The sequence below is a fragment of the Lonchura striata genome, chromosome 10 (genome assembly GCF_046129695.1).
Source record: "Lonchura striata isolate bLonStr1 chromosome 10, bLonStr1.mat, whole genome shotgun sequence".
Taxonomy (NCBI): domain Eukaryota; kingdom Metazoa; phylum Chordata; class Aves; order Passeriformes; family Estrildidae; genus Lonchura; species Lonchura striata.
The window spans coordinates 6,747,840-6,763,291 of NC_134612.1; the positions used below are offsets into that span (position 1 = coordinate 6,747,840).

The window sequence follows — 15,452 nt, forward strand, 5'->3', positions numbered from 1 at the left end:
TGGGGAGGGCAATGCTTTCATCAGGTGCAGGCCTGGCCTTTCACAGTGCTGGATGCTTGCTTTTGAAGAAACCAAAATATACCTGTACTGTGGAGTGACTTAGCTGTGTGATATAATAATGTTTTATTAAACAGATTTCTGTTTGTACAGGAATAGAGGGTGCTCAGAATTTCACTGGGGTGTTTTCATTTGATTGTTCATGTATTAAAGAAAGATGAGGCAATATCTAAAATTAATGACCCTTAAATCTGAGATTTGCTTTTTTTCATAACAAAGTTAAACAGCTTTTGAGTTTTTTTCTGATGCAGTTCTGACCATGATAATAGGAAATGCAGTTGGAAATGACTGTGCTAAGTGTAAAACACTCAATTCCTAGTTTTCATAGGCTTAACCTTTATACAAATGTTACTATCCTCAATGTCTGCAGCAGTGGACTTACTGTATTAAACATACTGCTATTTATGGGTTGTAAGAACAACATAATTTTTCCATAAAATATATTGCTATGGTCCCAGAGACCTTGGTGAAAGGCTAATGGAAACCAATGTGGTCTTTACTAAAAACTGTGCATTCTTTGAGGCATTCAGCTACTTTGCTGCAGGCTTTTTGCAGCTTTTTATAATCCAGAGAGCTTAGAAATCCTGAAAGTGCTTTTCTCTACTGCCCTTTGCCTTATCTTTAGAGCCTTGGAAAACAAAAGGCAGAAATTCACAACAGGATCAAAATGTTTTGCTCTGTTAGAATTAAAGGTAATGTTTTGCTCAGTCTAGGGAGGAAAAAAAGCAAGGCTGAAAAAAATTAATGAGTAGCTAAAATAGAGCTGTTAAAATGGCAGCACACAGACAGCCTGTGTATAAATATAGGCCAGCTCCTCAGCACTGCTCTTATATGGTAGATCTGAGTGAAAGAAGACTATCAGCCTACTCTCTTCTGTGCAGGCCTGTGTGCTGGTTGTTCTGTCTGGTGCCAGATGTTTGGTAGTAGACTAGGCTGCACAATACATGGCAATCATAATGACTGTCATCTTTATTTCTATTGCAGGGACCTGTGTCACCAGTGTGAGAGAGGAATCTCCCAAGTACACTGTGGATTTTTTCTCTGCACATGCTACTGGATTATCTATCTTTTACTGACCCACCCAAAAAGAGAGGAAAAGGGTCAAACAGAAATTGTTGACTTGTCACTTCTGCGATAAAACTGACTGGATTTTATGGCCTCTGCTGGAGAAGCTACCTGGACCATTGGAAATGGAGCAGCTTGTGCTGCATCTCTGCTGGGCATGGAATATGAGCATCGAGGTGCCTTAAGTTAAACCATATGCAAGTTCCACTAGTTGTTGTAACTGTACTGCTGAAACCACTCCAGACTTTGCCAGGGCTTTCCAAGGCAATAGCTCTTCACACAGTTTGGATGTTTCCAATAGACATTTGAATGTTTTCATCCAGTCTGGTGTGGCTGTGAAAAGTGAGCTTTTCCCTGTGAAGTTCGTGGTGAGTTTTGCAGCCTCACTTCCCAGCGTGGTCTGTGCTATGGCAGCGACCTACAGGCTGATGGTGACTTCAGTGAACTGCTACAGCAGCGTGGTGGTAGAGCAGCACTCCCAGCACACCGTGCACTACTGCACAGGCTCCTGCCAGCTCCTCAGACAGGGACTCGCCTGCATAGTTGCTCACCACAGTGTCTGTGCAGAGCTCAGTGTCCAAGATGCCAACCTGGACCATAAAATTCCTGTTTCTGAAAATGGCCTTGCTTTGGCTGGAAATGAGGACTATCACCAAATCCTCCCAAATAATCCAAGAATCAAGAAGGGCTTTTCAGTGCAAACCTCCAGCAGTTTAAAAGACATTACTGGTGAGGCAATAAACCTTGCCAGTGGTAAAATAAAGGAATTCTCCTTTGAAAAGCTCAAAAACTCTTCCAGTCATGTGGCCTACAGAAAGGGAAGAAAAGTTCGGTCAGAATCTTTCAGCAGACGATCCTTTGATTTTGACTTGATTTGTGGGCACTTTAACAATGATGAGAACTGCCCTCCATGTGGCTTTTTTCAGAGTCCCTCACCTGTAGAGAAATGGCAGGAGAGCAGTGATGCTCGAGAAGTCACCATGAATTCTGTGGTTCCCTTCTGCCCTCATTCCTTCCCTGAAGAAAACCTCATTACCCAGATTTTAGAAAAACACAAGCTAGATGGTTCTTCTGGTGGGGATATTAAGGTGTGCCTGGACATTCTGCTCAAGTGCTCAGAGGATCTGAAAAAGTGCACAGACATAATCAAACACTGCATCAAGAAGAAGTCTGCAGATGTTGGTGGAGGGAACAGCAATGATCCCCTGGCTAATTCAGAGATGATGTACATGAATCTGATGACAAGATTTTCTTCCTACCTGAAAAAGCTGCCCTTTGAGCTGAAGACAGCGGGGCAGAGGGAAGCGAGTGACTGGGCAGAGCTGATGAACTATTTCCATGGCTTGCAGCAAACTCCCATTCCCCTGGTATTTGGTGATGAGCAGCCACCCAGGTATGAAGATATCATTCAGCTGCCATCCTCAAGTGCAGTTCCTCTCGTTCTACCAGGTCAGGGTGAGGTGACAAGCACCTCCCAGTCCATCCAGACAGGTACTGTGAGCTTCACTTCCAGCTCCCTGCCTGCTGTCCCTCCAGAGAGCAGCGTGAGAGTGGTGAAAGATGCTCTACCTCAGTCACCAGCCCCGAGCCCCTGCGACTGCACGTCTGCCACTGAGGCGCTGTACATCGAGGAGGAGTCTGATGGGGACAGAACAGCAGGGACAGAGAAGAAGGCAGAGCAGAAGGGGAGCTGGCAGAGCCTGGAGCGCAGCTACCAGAGAGCTGCTGGTTCAGACCTTGCTGCTGATGCTAAAGCAGAGCAGGCCAGGGCAGGAGATGGTCCTGAGCGAACTGCTCCTTTAAAACCAGTGTCAGACCCTGTGTTGTGTGGTGCCCAAGCTGCTGTCCCCAAAGGAGCCCAGACATGCAGTAGGGTGGACAAGGAGGAGATAGACAAACTGCTGCTGGACTTGGAGAGCTTCTCACAGAAAATGCAGAGTACTCTGAGGGAACCCTCTCGGAAGGAGGACGAACCTGCCTCACTGCAGGTGTCTGGCAGGCAGGGTAGGCAGGCTCCACCTCTAGTTCTTGAACCCAAAAGTAAACCTGCTGATCCCCCCTCTTCTTTGTCAAAAATCATGGAGCCCAATGGTCATAAAATGGAAGAGGATGACAGAGCCCTTTTACTGCGTATCCTGGGAAGCATTGAGGACTTTGCCCAGGAGCTGGTGGAATTCCAGACAGGCAAGGGAAGTTTGTCCAAGGAGAGGGAAGTGATGCAAATTCTCCAGGAAACTTTAGCAACTCCTTCACAGTCCTTGCTTGCAGGGCAAAAAAGCCATGCTGGGGCTGCCTCCAGAGACTCTGTTCCAGCTTCAATTCAGCAGGCCCCAGAAATAATAAAGGTAAGAGAACAAAACTTTTGATGGGCTAGTGAGTAAAACAAACATGGGAAAATGTGGGGGAGTGTGGGGAATTACATCTAAATGATGCATTGTGCTTTGAATGCTGCAGTGTGGAATAATGTGTTAAACCTGGCAGAAATGTAGTCTTTATTTAAAGATAAACAAAAAAAGGAAACTGAAACCCATGAGAAAATAAAATAGGTCCTGACATGGAGTTTCACCTTTGAGCTTGATCCTTTCCTGCTGTTGCTCCTGTAGACTGCTTGTGGTTTAAATGGGTCCCTTATAATAGGGTGTAGTAATAATTACTTTAATAAGTATAAATAATAACTTTATTTCTGGGACCAAGTATTGGACTTCCTCTCAGCAGTTCAGTGAGAACTGATTCTTCCACCTCTCCCATCTCTGAGCAGCCTTTCTTGTCCTCTTCATCACTGGTTCCCAAAGAGACCAATCCTCCATGGGACACAGGACAGAATCTCAGGATTTTGTTTTGCTTTCCCTGTCCCCAGTGGATGGAGTCATGTGGAGTCTGTGTTGCTTATATCTCAGATAAGAAGCAAGTTTTCCCAGGAAAAAGGGTCTTGATAAGAGCCTGTTTCAGAAGGAAGCCAGGGCTGTCTGTCGAGCACTCAGTGCTTTTCATTTGGTAATGGCTGCCAAATCACAAGAAAACTTGTTGCCATACTTCCAAGTAGGCAGTAACTGTAGAGAGGACTTCAATTTCCAAAATTCCTCTTCATAGGCGCTGAAAAAGTGCCCTGGTTGTATGTGAACTTTCACAATTTCTTCCAGTTGGAACTAAATGTGCATGTTTTCAGAATTGTCCACTTTAGCCCAAAATTTGATGCAGTTCTGAAAAAGAGTGCATGGATTCTATATTGCCCTACATGATGGCACTGACATCCTTTTAGACCAGGCTCTCCAAGAGTTTCTGTTGTTGCTCTGGGAAACTTTGCTTACAGAAAATGGTATTCTGATATTTTCAGCAAGGGAAAGAATCTTTTTCCTCACAGTGTGTAAAATTAAACAGCTCCAAAATCTCTAAAGTAATCCCTTGTAATTCTTGCCTTGTACATTATTTTACTAAATTTTTTCTGACTTGTGAATTCAAACAAAAATGTGTTTGATGAAGTGTGACACTGGCTTTGTGGCAGATTTTATGTAATGCTTGAAAATGGGATGCATTGATGCTGCCAAGTGGCTTCTCAGTGTGATGCCTGGGCAGGTTGTGCTCCCCTGATCCCACCTAGCTGTGTGTTAGCTTGCTCCCAGCCTGCCTTCTATGGACATGTGCTCCACAGCTACCAGAGCTCTGCCCCTCCATGCAGTCACACGACTCCTGCCTTGTGCAGATGCCCAGAACCAAAGACCCTGGGAGAGAAGAGCTGTTTTGGGGAGGCAGCTGGTCCCCTCAGCAGTGGGCACAAGGCACTGGGCTGCTGGCCCTGCACTTGCCCTGAGGTTTGCTGTTATTTGTGGCACAGATGTGTCCCCTGCTAGGTGTAGCATCTAGGGAATACATCCATATTCCTGGGTCACTCTGGATGTAATTGAAGCTGCATGTGGATTCTCAATCAGTATTGCATGTGTGCTCCAATTATACAAAGTATTTGTTGTATTTTCTTAAGGCCCATAAAACTGTTATCAAATAGCTGGGCACATGTGCAGGAACCTCAGATCTCTCAGACTGGTGACAACACAACACACCTTTTGTTTGTGAGTGTTGTGACATATTTAATATCCCTCAATGCTAAGCAATGAAAAAGGAGAGGGAGAATCCTTCAGACCAGGCTGTCCTCTGGCTCAGCTGGCCTATCTGTGTTGAATCTGTGCTAATTTATATCAGCAACATACTTCCTCTTTATCATAAACCCAATTATGATCCTCCACAGAGAACAAAAGGATTACTTGCCTCTTCATCTTCAAAATCTAAATATTTAGAAACTAGGAAATGAATACTCAAGAAGTCCATCAGTTTTGCAGAGCACATAGTAAGGGCATCATGCTCCTTTTGGGCAGGCCAGGAAGCATTGCATACTTTTAAACTGTTCAACATTTCCCATTCTGAGATCCAGTTTTCCGTTGCTTATCTCTAAACCTCTGAACTATTTGTTTTGGGATTTCCTGTTCTCTGTGCCTGTCTTAAGCTGATTTTTTAGTATGTTGGTTTTGAAAAAAAATAGTCGGTGAGAAGACTGCAGTTGCCTTTTAGAGATCAATAAGCCCCTTAGTACATGTCTGTATTTTTGTCTGTAGTGAGGAGGGCTGGAGTGACCAGCAGGTTTGAGGGAACTGGGGGAAACTGGAGCCAGTAAGCAATGAAGAAGGTGGAAATGGGTCTGTTGGGATGCTCTGAGCTGACCTGCAGAAATGCTGAGTGTTGGGGTGTGTTGGAAGGTAAAGAATGCTGCCTTTGAGTAAAATGTCATATGCAAAGTCCTTGGAGAAGTCAGTGGTGGATGTTTTTGACTGTAACCTGTCTGTATCCTTGATCTGCCACCTGTACAGGTTGGCTGATTTGACAAAGTAAATCAGCTAATGCTTGGAGTGGTGCTCTAGTGAAAGAAGCCTAGAAAAATCTCTAAGCAATCTGGTCCTTCTGTTTTCAGAATCCCATGTGTGTGGTGCAGGCTCTGCATGTTTTGTTCATGTGTTGTATTTCAAGAGCTGTTGAATAAAGCTTATGAATAATTTTGGGAGCAGAGGTCAGGGCTAGGCTTTGATACAAAGAGACCCTTTTGGTTTTTGTCCCTTTGCTCTTGGGTATCTCCTCAAAAGGATTACTTGTGTTATAGTGAGCCAGAAAGAGCAGTTCTGCTCTTTCTTTCTCTCTCCTCTGTGCCTTGACTTCCTATTGTATTGTTCTGAAACCTTCTTTATCCTGACTATGGTTCTTGTATATAAGCTAAACCTAACTAACTTTTTTTCTGCCATTTTAGCAAGTGGAATAGCTCAGGCTGATGTCAGATAGGTGATCCAACCATTTCTGGCTGGGGACAGTGGGTCTGGGAGCAGAGCGTTTGTGGGGTTGATGAGACCACTTTTATAACCATGCTATATCTCAGGTGGTAGAGCCTTAAGTGAAGTATCCAGAGGCTGTTCCCTGTTTCCACATTTCCTCTGGATGGGCTCTAGGCAGTGTCTGTTTAATCCTGCCTCTCCCGAATGACTGATGTTTCTGGGATTCTCAGAAGGTTCTTAACTTCCTGTGCCCTGAACCACCATCTCAAGGCCATGCACTCTGCTTTTTTGTATCAAAATGTCTGTGTTGTGTGCTTAAATCAGGGGGCCCTAAGAAGGCTCTGAGCAGAATTAACTGTTTCTGAATCATACAAAGTCAAGGTTGACCTTGCAACTTTGTAATTCTGCCCCTTTCATAAGTTTGTTCACTACTTTGTTTTGCAAATGTAATGATATTCTTTTCAAGGATCTTGTATGGGGTGATTAATTGTAAAAAGTGGCTTTTATAATGTCACAGTAACTTTAATTTTGTTCTGAAATAATTCTATATTCTCAAAATGTGCCTAAAATAGAATGTAAAACTCTGGAAAATCAACTTTCATCTTACATATGTTAAAAATTGTTTTGATCAGATATTGATAATATCTGTCACTTAAGCTGTACACACAATCTGTGCTCCTTTTAAAGATCAATTATTCATTACTTCTCAACATAAATAGTGAATAACTATGGTTTTTTTTCTTTTTTTTCTGTTGGTAACAGTTACTGAAATAAAAACAAGTCTAAGTGAATCTAAAGTATCTCAGAATGAAAGCCAATTTACAGGCAATCTGGCATCTCTCACCTTTAACCTGGGTCACCTACATCAAGGAGGGATTTCTGCATTTGTTGTTTGTGCAGTTGGTCTGGTTGTTGAGACCAGACTTTTCTGCTGAGGGTTTTGTCCAGCTGTCTTTGAAGGTGTTGAAACAAGATTCTCTTACTGTCGATTTCTCATAGTACTGTATATTTATTTACATTCACCTTGTGTGTTTTGAGGACAGGAAGTAGCATGCTAGAAACCTATTCCAAAATATTGGAATACAGATACAGTGAGCCTTTCCTCTGGATTACTTGCATTTTTTCAGGTTATCAGTGAAAACCTCACAAACTTCTGAGATCTTTTGTGACTCGTTAATTTGAGCATGAAAAATATTTGGCTGTGCTGTTTTTTTAAAGTAGGAACTAGTGGCTGCCAGATTAGTGTGTCTCTTTAATGTGTATGTCTGTCAAAGGTCTCTGTAGCTGGTCTGGATGCAGATGGAGGTCAGAGAGGTTCCTTGGGCTTCATTTCCTCTGCTGTAAGCAGAACATGAAGTCATCCATCACTTGCCACAGATGATTTACAATAAATCACCTCCTGACATGCTGCTGCATGAGATCTGCAGCACTCCCAGTACAGTGCAGCCTCATGGACTCTTTAGGTGTTGCCTTAATGTTTAGGAAAAAGTTGTCAGAGTAAGAAAAAACAAATTTGTTCCAAATGTGTTGCATATAGATATCTGTATCCTTTATTTTGTGGCAGTTCCTCTTCAAACATTCCTGCCTGCCTTTTCCTTTTTGGAAGTATTTTTTCATCCCCATCCTCTTTGTACCATTCTGTTAGGCTTTGTACTCATTTGGACTTCATGTTAACTTGGGGCTTTCTACAGGAGCCCAGGAAAAGACCTCAAAGGCACATGTCCAATAAAAGCTTTCTGTTGTGAGCTTCACTGAGATCTGTGCATTTCAAATGCAATACCTTGATGAGAGCAAGCCCTACTAGCTCAAAATTGGGTGTTTTTCTGTGTTTCTGAACTTAGATGGCATCCTGGCAGAGTGGCTCATTTTTTACAGTCAAGCAGGGGAAGCACTCCATGGGACTCTTTTGTGTGGGAAGAATTGGATTTAGGCCCTTGTTCAGCACCATTCTCATGATAAGGAGAACACACTTCTAACAAGCCTAGACAAATTAGAGCATGGGTTTAAAGTCTGCTTGCTCCAAGATGTGCAGAGAAAAAGTAGACTATTGTCCCCCAAGAATTGCTTTGCCTTTCCCTCATGAGAGTTATGGGGAGAGTGAATAACAAGAATGGTGCATTTTGATGTCTTTAGGAAACTGTTTTCTTAAGAGCTGCTTGGGAATGACTGAGCTTATTATCCAAGATTGTCCTTATGTGCTTGCTTGGCATTAAAGGAACTAGATGATTTGCTTTTTCCAGCAAGAAGGAAAGAATTATGTTTTTTGAAAATTACAGCCTTCAGTTGAGTGGCAACTAATGCTGCTCCTGTGTTTCATCACCTCAGCAGCAGGGACCTCAAACCACTGCCATCCCACAGGGGCCCTTGGCTGAGCCTGGTTTAACTCTAGCTGAGCCTGACTGACCCAGAGGTGCCCCTCAGGTCTCAGCACCGGAGCACACAAAGTAGGAACTATTGAGGAAGGTGGTATATTTAGCCACTTCTGCAGAGCATCTAATTTTAGAGCTCTTGGTAGTGGTGGTGGGTGCTTCCTTTCTCATGTCACCCCTGGCCTATTACAAGCCAAGGACAGATTGTCTGTCATGTAGCCAGCAGGGAAATAGATTCACTTGTAGATCATGTTTCTCAATTAAAGTATTACAAGAAGGCAGAAGATCCTGGTGGTACTGAAAGACACTTTGATTATTGGTTCAAGTAGGGACCTCTGGCTTCAGGACTGAGTTAAAATTGCTAGATGTTGTCCTTGTGAAGAGAGAGAAGACATAATATGTTGAAGCCATTTGTCATTTTTTGCCTGTAAAAAATCAAACCCAAGAAAGCAACGTGCTGGTCTTGACGTGGTCTCCTCCAGAGTGCCCGTGCCCCTTCTGGAAAGGTCAACATCTGCTTAGGAGCTGCCCAGGATGATGATCAAGGAGAGTTCTCTGCGGAGGGACCCAGATCTGGGAGGGGAGCTAGCTTTCCTTGCCAAGGGCTGTGACTTTGTTCTTCCTTCTCGATTCAAGAGGCGGCTCAAGGCCTTCCAGCAGGCCCAGGTTTGGACACTTGGCATTTCTTTATCCTTTTTTTTTTTAATTATTTTTTTATTTTTTATTGGATCAGAGAATCAATCTGTGTCCCCTCTAGGCGTGTCTATTTGCAGAAAGTTATTTGCAGCTAGATACCAGCAGGTTTAAAAATAAACCTTCCAGGCTTAGATTGCAGAGTTTAAATGTCTTTGTAAACAAGGGAGGAAATTAACAGCAAGAGTAGGGATTTAATAATGGGGGAGAAGTATTGTAGGACTTAGATATTTTCTGTGAGATTGTTTGTGTGGTTGCTCTGAATGTTTGTTGTTGCATGTTGGAAGAACCACAGGGTTCTGCTGTCTGCTGTGAACTGTACAAATCTGTGCAGACCAGCCCACCTGGCTTTGGTTTTTATGATTTTACCATCCCAAGGGGTTTCTTTGTGCTGTTTGCTACTGGGCTGTGGCTGAAGGAGATAATAGAACAATTTAGTCCTGAAAAGACCCTGAAGATCACAGAGGTGTAGCCAAAGAAATGGAAATTGTATCACAACTGTGTGCTTTTGGTAAATCCCAGCTGCTGTACTCGCCCTCTGGAACAACTGACAAAAGATTGGATGTACTAGGACACCAAATGGACATGTAGTCACTCCAGATTTAGAGGGTTCACAATTTGCTGAGATTGGCCCATCTTGAGCTTTATCTGTATTTAAATAATGGGTGACCCAGAGAGGATGTTAAAAAATTGAAATTAGGATCAGTGCAGCTGTTTCCTAAGAAACAGCATTAAAATTTCTCCAAAACATATTATGACACATTTTTTCATGCGTTCTGCTGACAGGTTAAAGTACATCTCAGAGGTTAATCTCTGGAACGTGTGTTTTTCACTCCCTGGGGGAGAATTGGATGAGGTAATAATGTGCAGTAATGGCTTGGGCGGGGCCGAGCCATGTCAGGAACCACAGCACAGCTAAATTCCCTCTCCAGAGTTAGTCTGATCACTAAGGATGTAACCCGGGAGGGAGGGATGAGACCTCCGGATAGAACAGCTGGAAAAATGGACGAGGCTTTGGTCCATGAGCCCTCTGCCTGGTCTGAAGCAGGAACAATTTCTCTGCTGAATGCGTTGGGAATTATTGTTCTGGGGCTGCCGGTTCAAGGCACGTGAAATACTACAGTGTTCAAAAAAGATGGTGTTTTTCTTCTTTTCTTACTGCCTCCTCAACATGTGTCAGCCTTCTCTTGTCCTGGGCCCCACAGGTCTTTCTGTGAGCTGCCATAATTCATAACGCAGTTGAATATCATCCTGCAACAAAGCCAAGTCTGTTTGCTGCCTTTCCACGTGGGTTAAATCAGTTCCCAGAGTGACAGTGGACCTCTGGAGGTGGAGGGTAGGGATAGGAGTTCTCCCACGTGGCAGCAGTGAGGTGTAATTAAATTTTGTGCCTTGTGGGATGGGCTATACCTTGGGGCTTGGAATGAGCTCCAAGTAGAGATAACTAGGCCCAGTAAGAAAACAAAAGTGCTGGCAGGTGGAAAGGTGATAAGGTGGTGACAGGGAGCAGAGAAGTGAATGAAGACTTCTTTGCTTTGTGGAACACACAGATGTTGACCAGGAAAGTGGGGAAGAAGGGTGTTGGTAAACTTCTATCTCAAGGGCTGGAAATTTCAGTTCTTGTGCTTATCTTTTGCAGAGCTATTTATAGAAGGATCAGAGAGCCTCCCATAGCAGTGTTGGGGGGAAGGGAGGTCTCTAGCCCAACATCTCACTTATAGGAATACTGTTTCTAACATTGGGTCACATCAGCACTGGCTTTCCCGAAGGACAGGGATTCACCCAGCCCTTCTTGGTGACCTCTCACAAAAGCTGTACTTCCCTCAGTGTCCTCCAGCCTAAGGCTCCCAAGCTGCACTTTGGTTCCATTGTCACTGTAACTGCACCTCCAAGAGCTGCAGGCTGTATTTAGCCCATCCCTTGGCTTCCCCTTCCCCTAGCTAGTCAGGGCCAGCCCTCAGTGTCTCCTGCTGCCTGACCCTCATCACAGCCTTCTGATTTCCCTCCTTCATGTCTCTGGCTGGTCTCTTCCCATCTCTGTTTTGAAGTGAAGGCCCAAAACTGGTCCTAGGAACCCGGATGCAGCCTCATTAGTGTCAGAGATAAAAACTTCCTGGCCTTACTCCTAAGGCAGTCCAGGACATGACTGGCCTTATTTGTAATCAGCCCTCGCTGCAGGCTCGTGCTCAGCCCTGTTCTGCAGGGCTGTTGTTCAGCCATTGTGTTCTCAGCCTGGACTGGTGCTGAGGGCCGTGTCCAAGGTCTATAGGCACACTTGGCAGTGGAGGTGTGTGATGCCTCTGTTTGCAAAACTTGACTGGGGAAAGCCATGAGGAACTTGACCCAACCTTACAATTAGTGCTGTGTCTACTCCCACCTAAATCCTTTTAGGTTTCTGAGTTGCTTAGGTAAAGTTTGTTTTCATTTTTGTTTTGCTGTGATTGGAGTTTGTTTCCTGGAAGAAAATATTCTCTCCAGAAATGTTTTCTCATAGCTCTCTGATGTTTGGAGCCATGTGCAGATGAGCCTTTGTTCTTGCTGTCCTTGGAAATAGGTAAGAAATAGGCAGCAGGAAGGTTCATTGATGGGAAAGGGCTTAAGGGAGGGAAAGGAAGAGAAAGTCTCGGGTGAGAGATACAAACCAGTGCTAGAGAGCTAATGAGCTCTGAGGATGGCTTCTGTCCAGGTACCATCAGACTTCAGGAAGGCAGGAACTATGAAAAATGAAAGGAGACATTAAGTCAGCATTGTGGACTGCGAGAACCCAGGCTGAGTCACTGTACCCTAGAAAAGAGGATTACACTATCCCATTTGGAAATAAAGCAAAAAACTGGTAAATATATTATCTAGGACCCTGTTGGAGCCTGGGACCAGGAGGAAGGAGTAGAAAGAACTTGAGTACTTTCTGTGATACTGCTTCCTTCCATGGAGTTTTCTGCTGGGACTGGCACATCCCTGGGAGACAGGCTGGGATGGCAGAGGTTTAGTCTGTGCTTTGTTTGTGTAGCTACAATGAGGCTGTAGTTCTGTCTGGTTTATTTATAACACAGATGTCACTATTTTTGTCTGTCCGTAAATAAAATTGTATGGCTGGCAAAAGGTGATATAGTGGAGAGACAGATTTTAGTTAGAGTGAATTATAGAATGCTACGGAGTGGTATTTAAAAATGGCCTTTAATCTCACCTTTCTCTTGAGAAAAGAAAGGAAAAAAAGCTTATCTGTTAATTATTGTAACAAAGCTGAGAGATTTATTAGAGTATTTGTCATTTCCTTTCTTAGTTGTCCTCTCTGAAAATGCACATCCCTGTTGGAGTAGTGTGTCCTGCTAGGCAAACAGCATTTAAGGCTTTTTGCAATAAGAAACTGTTTATTTCCAAGGAATTTCCACAGAATTTCCCGTCATACCACTTTCTTAATTTTTTTTCACAAAAAGTTGTAATTAACTTCTTCTTGTCCCCATAGTGGTTTGCATTTGGTTATACCCATCCCAGAGTATTAATTTGTAAGTTTGTTCTAGGGATCAAAATCTTCAAGGACTAGTTGCTACTTTTTTTTTTTCTCTTTGTGTCATAAGCAGCTCATTTCTTACATAAGAAGGAAGAAGACAAAGCTCAAAAATGGCCCAGTGCTGTTGCTCTCTACTTGAGGACTTCTCTTCACCTTCTAAGAAAACAAAAATACAATTTAATCATTCCCTTGTACTGTAAGGGAAGGGGATGTATTGTTACAGTGAAGAGTAAGTGTCTTTTGAAAGAACGTCTTGGTTTGTGGAACTTTTTGTTACGTTTGAGTAATTTCTCTTAGTTCCTCCCAGCGCTGGCAGCCGGGAGTGCCAGTGTATCCTGAAGAGATTAAGGGAGCAATAAACCTGTTTGTGAGAAGTGACCTCGAGTAAACTGATGTGAAGTCCTATTATAGAAGTCAAGTGGCTGCAGTTGGCACCTCGAGATCTGTTCCAGCTTTGCATTGTTTGTATGAATATGGTGCTGTGAGAGACTGGCAGGAACTTCCCCTCTGCCGGGATCCAGAAAGGGAAAACTCCTGAGCAGAGCTGGGTCCTGGCTGGAGAAGCCCCTGGCAGGGCAGGGCAGGCAGGGTGAGAGCAGATGGTAGAAGCAGAAGTGGTGATTTGTGTGATCCCTGAGCTGGGGCCAGGTGCTCCCTCCCCACACACATTCACTTGGTCTGGGCTTTGCTTTTGCTGCTCTGCTGAGGAAAAAGGGCAGGAGGAAGCTGGGAGAAGGGTTGTCTTTTATTTAAGCCAGTGAGCTGTGCTCCCAAAGTGAGTGCCCAGGTCTCCCCAGCTTCACCTCTGCCACCACCTCAGATCACCTGCATTGTCCTAATGTGGGACGAATGACCAGGGCTGATGCTCACCATCCTCCAGCCCTCAGGAGCCCAGGAGCTCCTGGTCCCCTCTGAGCTCCAGCATCACTCAGGAGCAGACACAAAGATGTGCAGTGTCTGAGGAGGAACACTCAAGGATGGCATAAGGGAGAACAGGTGTTGGTGATCAGGCTGGCTCTCCAAAGGTTAAGAGCTGTTCAAACTCTGAATACTGGTATTGTTAGAAATATTGAAGACTGAAAATGATCTCCAGCTTTTCCTGTGTAGCAAGACAGAGGAGAAGACATCTTGAAGTACTCCAAGCTCCAGGTTTAATGTACAGAGCAATTAAGGACAAGTTTGTTCTGGCTGGTGGGGATTGTGTGTACTGGTGTTCCTGCTACTGAAATGGGGACAGCATTTGGGAGAAGAAAGAGGTCCTCCCATTTAAAGAAAGGGCCATGAAGCAGAGAAGTGAAGAGGTGGAAAAGCCTTCGCTCTCTTCTTTGATGGGTTTCTGATGAATGGGTTATAAAGTATTATAAACTCCAGGTAAAAATAGTGCTTAAAGAAGCCTTTACACTTCTCACTCCTTTACCTCATTGCAAGCAAATCTTTGGCTAGTTGGGAGATTCAGTATGTGTTAAGAAAAAAGCTCCAATTTTAAAGAAAATAATGAAGTAAAGGCAGTTCATCATATACATTCTTCTGCATTTAGTGGACTCAGACTTGGCTGCTTTATCCTGAAACCATTTTGTTTTGAAACAGTTAGAATAAACAAACTGAAAGTCACAGCTGTATTTACTTGACTGTTGCCTTCTATGCCTTATCACATATGTTGTTATAGTAATAAAACTCTTGCATTGGAACCATTGTGCAGTGGGAAAGCCTGCTGCCTTTTCCCAGGAAGGAGTGTCTCCCTGGGGGAGCAGGGAATTCCTCATCCTTCCACATTCCAGCAGCTATTTTGCAGCTTATGCTGTAGTTACTTATCAAAGTTTAAAAAAAGTTCCCTCCCATGTCTGAAAAATTCCCTGGTTTAGGGTCTCATTGTGAACTTAAATACAAATGTTGACTGTGATGTAGAGCTAGAACTGGAGATCCACTGGGGAGGGGATCCAGTGGGGACCATCATATCAGGCATATGTTTGTTACAGCTAGGAGAGGAGTGAGGAAAAGACATCATGTGAATGCCTAATGACACTCTGCTGGCTGCTCCTAATTCCTGATGAAAAAAATTGATTTACCAGTGCTCAGTACCTTTCATAAAATCAGGTCTGGGACTGTTTAAGTTGGGCACAAAATAAAAGGCTAGTTGAAGTTGAGAAGGAAGTCCTGAAAATATTTTCTTAATTTATCTCTGAAGCAGCGCTTTGGCAAGCTAATTATACTCCCCATGGATGGAAAATATCCTTGTTTGAATGTAGCCTTGCTCATACTTTAGGCAAGCTGTTTGTGTGGGTGGGTGCTCTGGTTCAGAGGGGAAATACTGAAGAGCAGATACTTTGTTGTTCATGGGGCAGAATGACGAGACTAAGTCCAGCATGAGAGGAAATAGCATTGTCCTTATCTGTGGTTTCACTGAGTTGCAGAGTGACTCAATAGGAAATCATGAGCCACAGCTACATATGT

General features: G+C 43.8%; 1 protein-coding gene across 2 annotated transcripts in view; it reads left to right on the plus strand.

Moving 5' to 3' along the window:
• The first annotated feature begins 1,408 nt into the window (after positions 1-1,408).
• PPP2R3A (protein phosphatase 2 regulatory subunit B''alpha) overlaps positions 1,409-15,452 on the plus strand; it is a 37,148-nt gene continuing 23,104 nt past the window's right edge. The window contains exon 1 of one of the 2 annotated variants that reach the window (XM_021537166.3): positions 1,409-3,467. In XM_021537166.3, the coding sequence (XP_021392841.2) occupies positions 1,530-3,467 (1,938 nt within the window). In that variant the 5' untranslated portion in view covers positions 1,409-1,529. Of the gene's footprint in view, positions 3,468-9,334; positions 9,467-15,452 lie in introns of those variants that run through there. The other variant, XM_077785616.1, reaches the window with a different exon arrangement.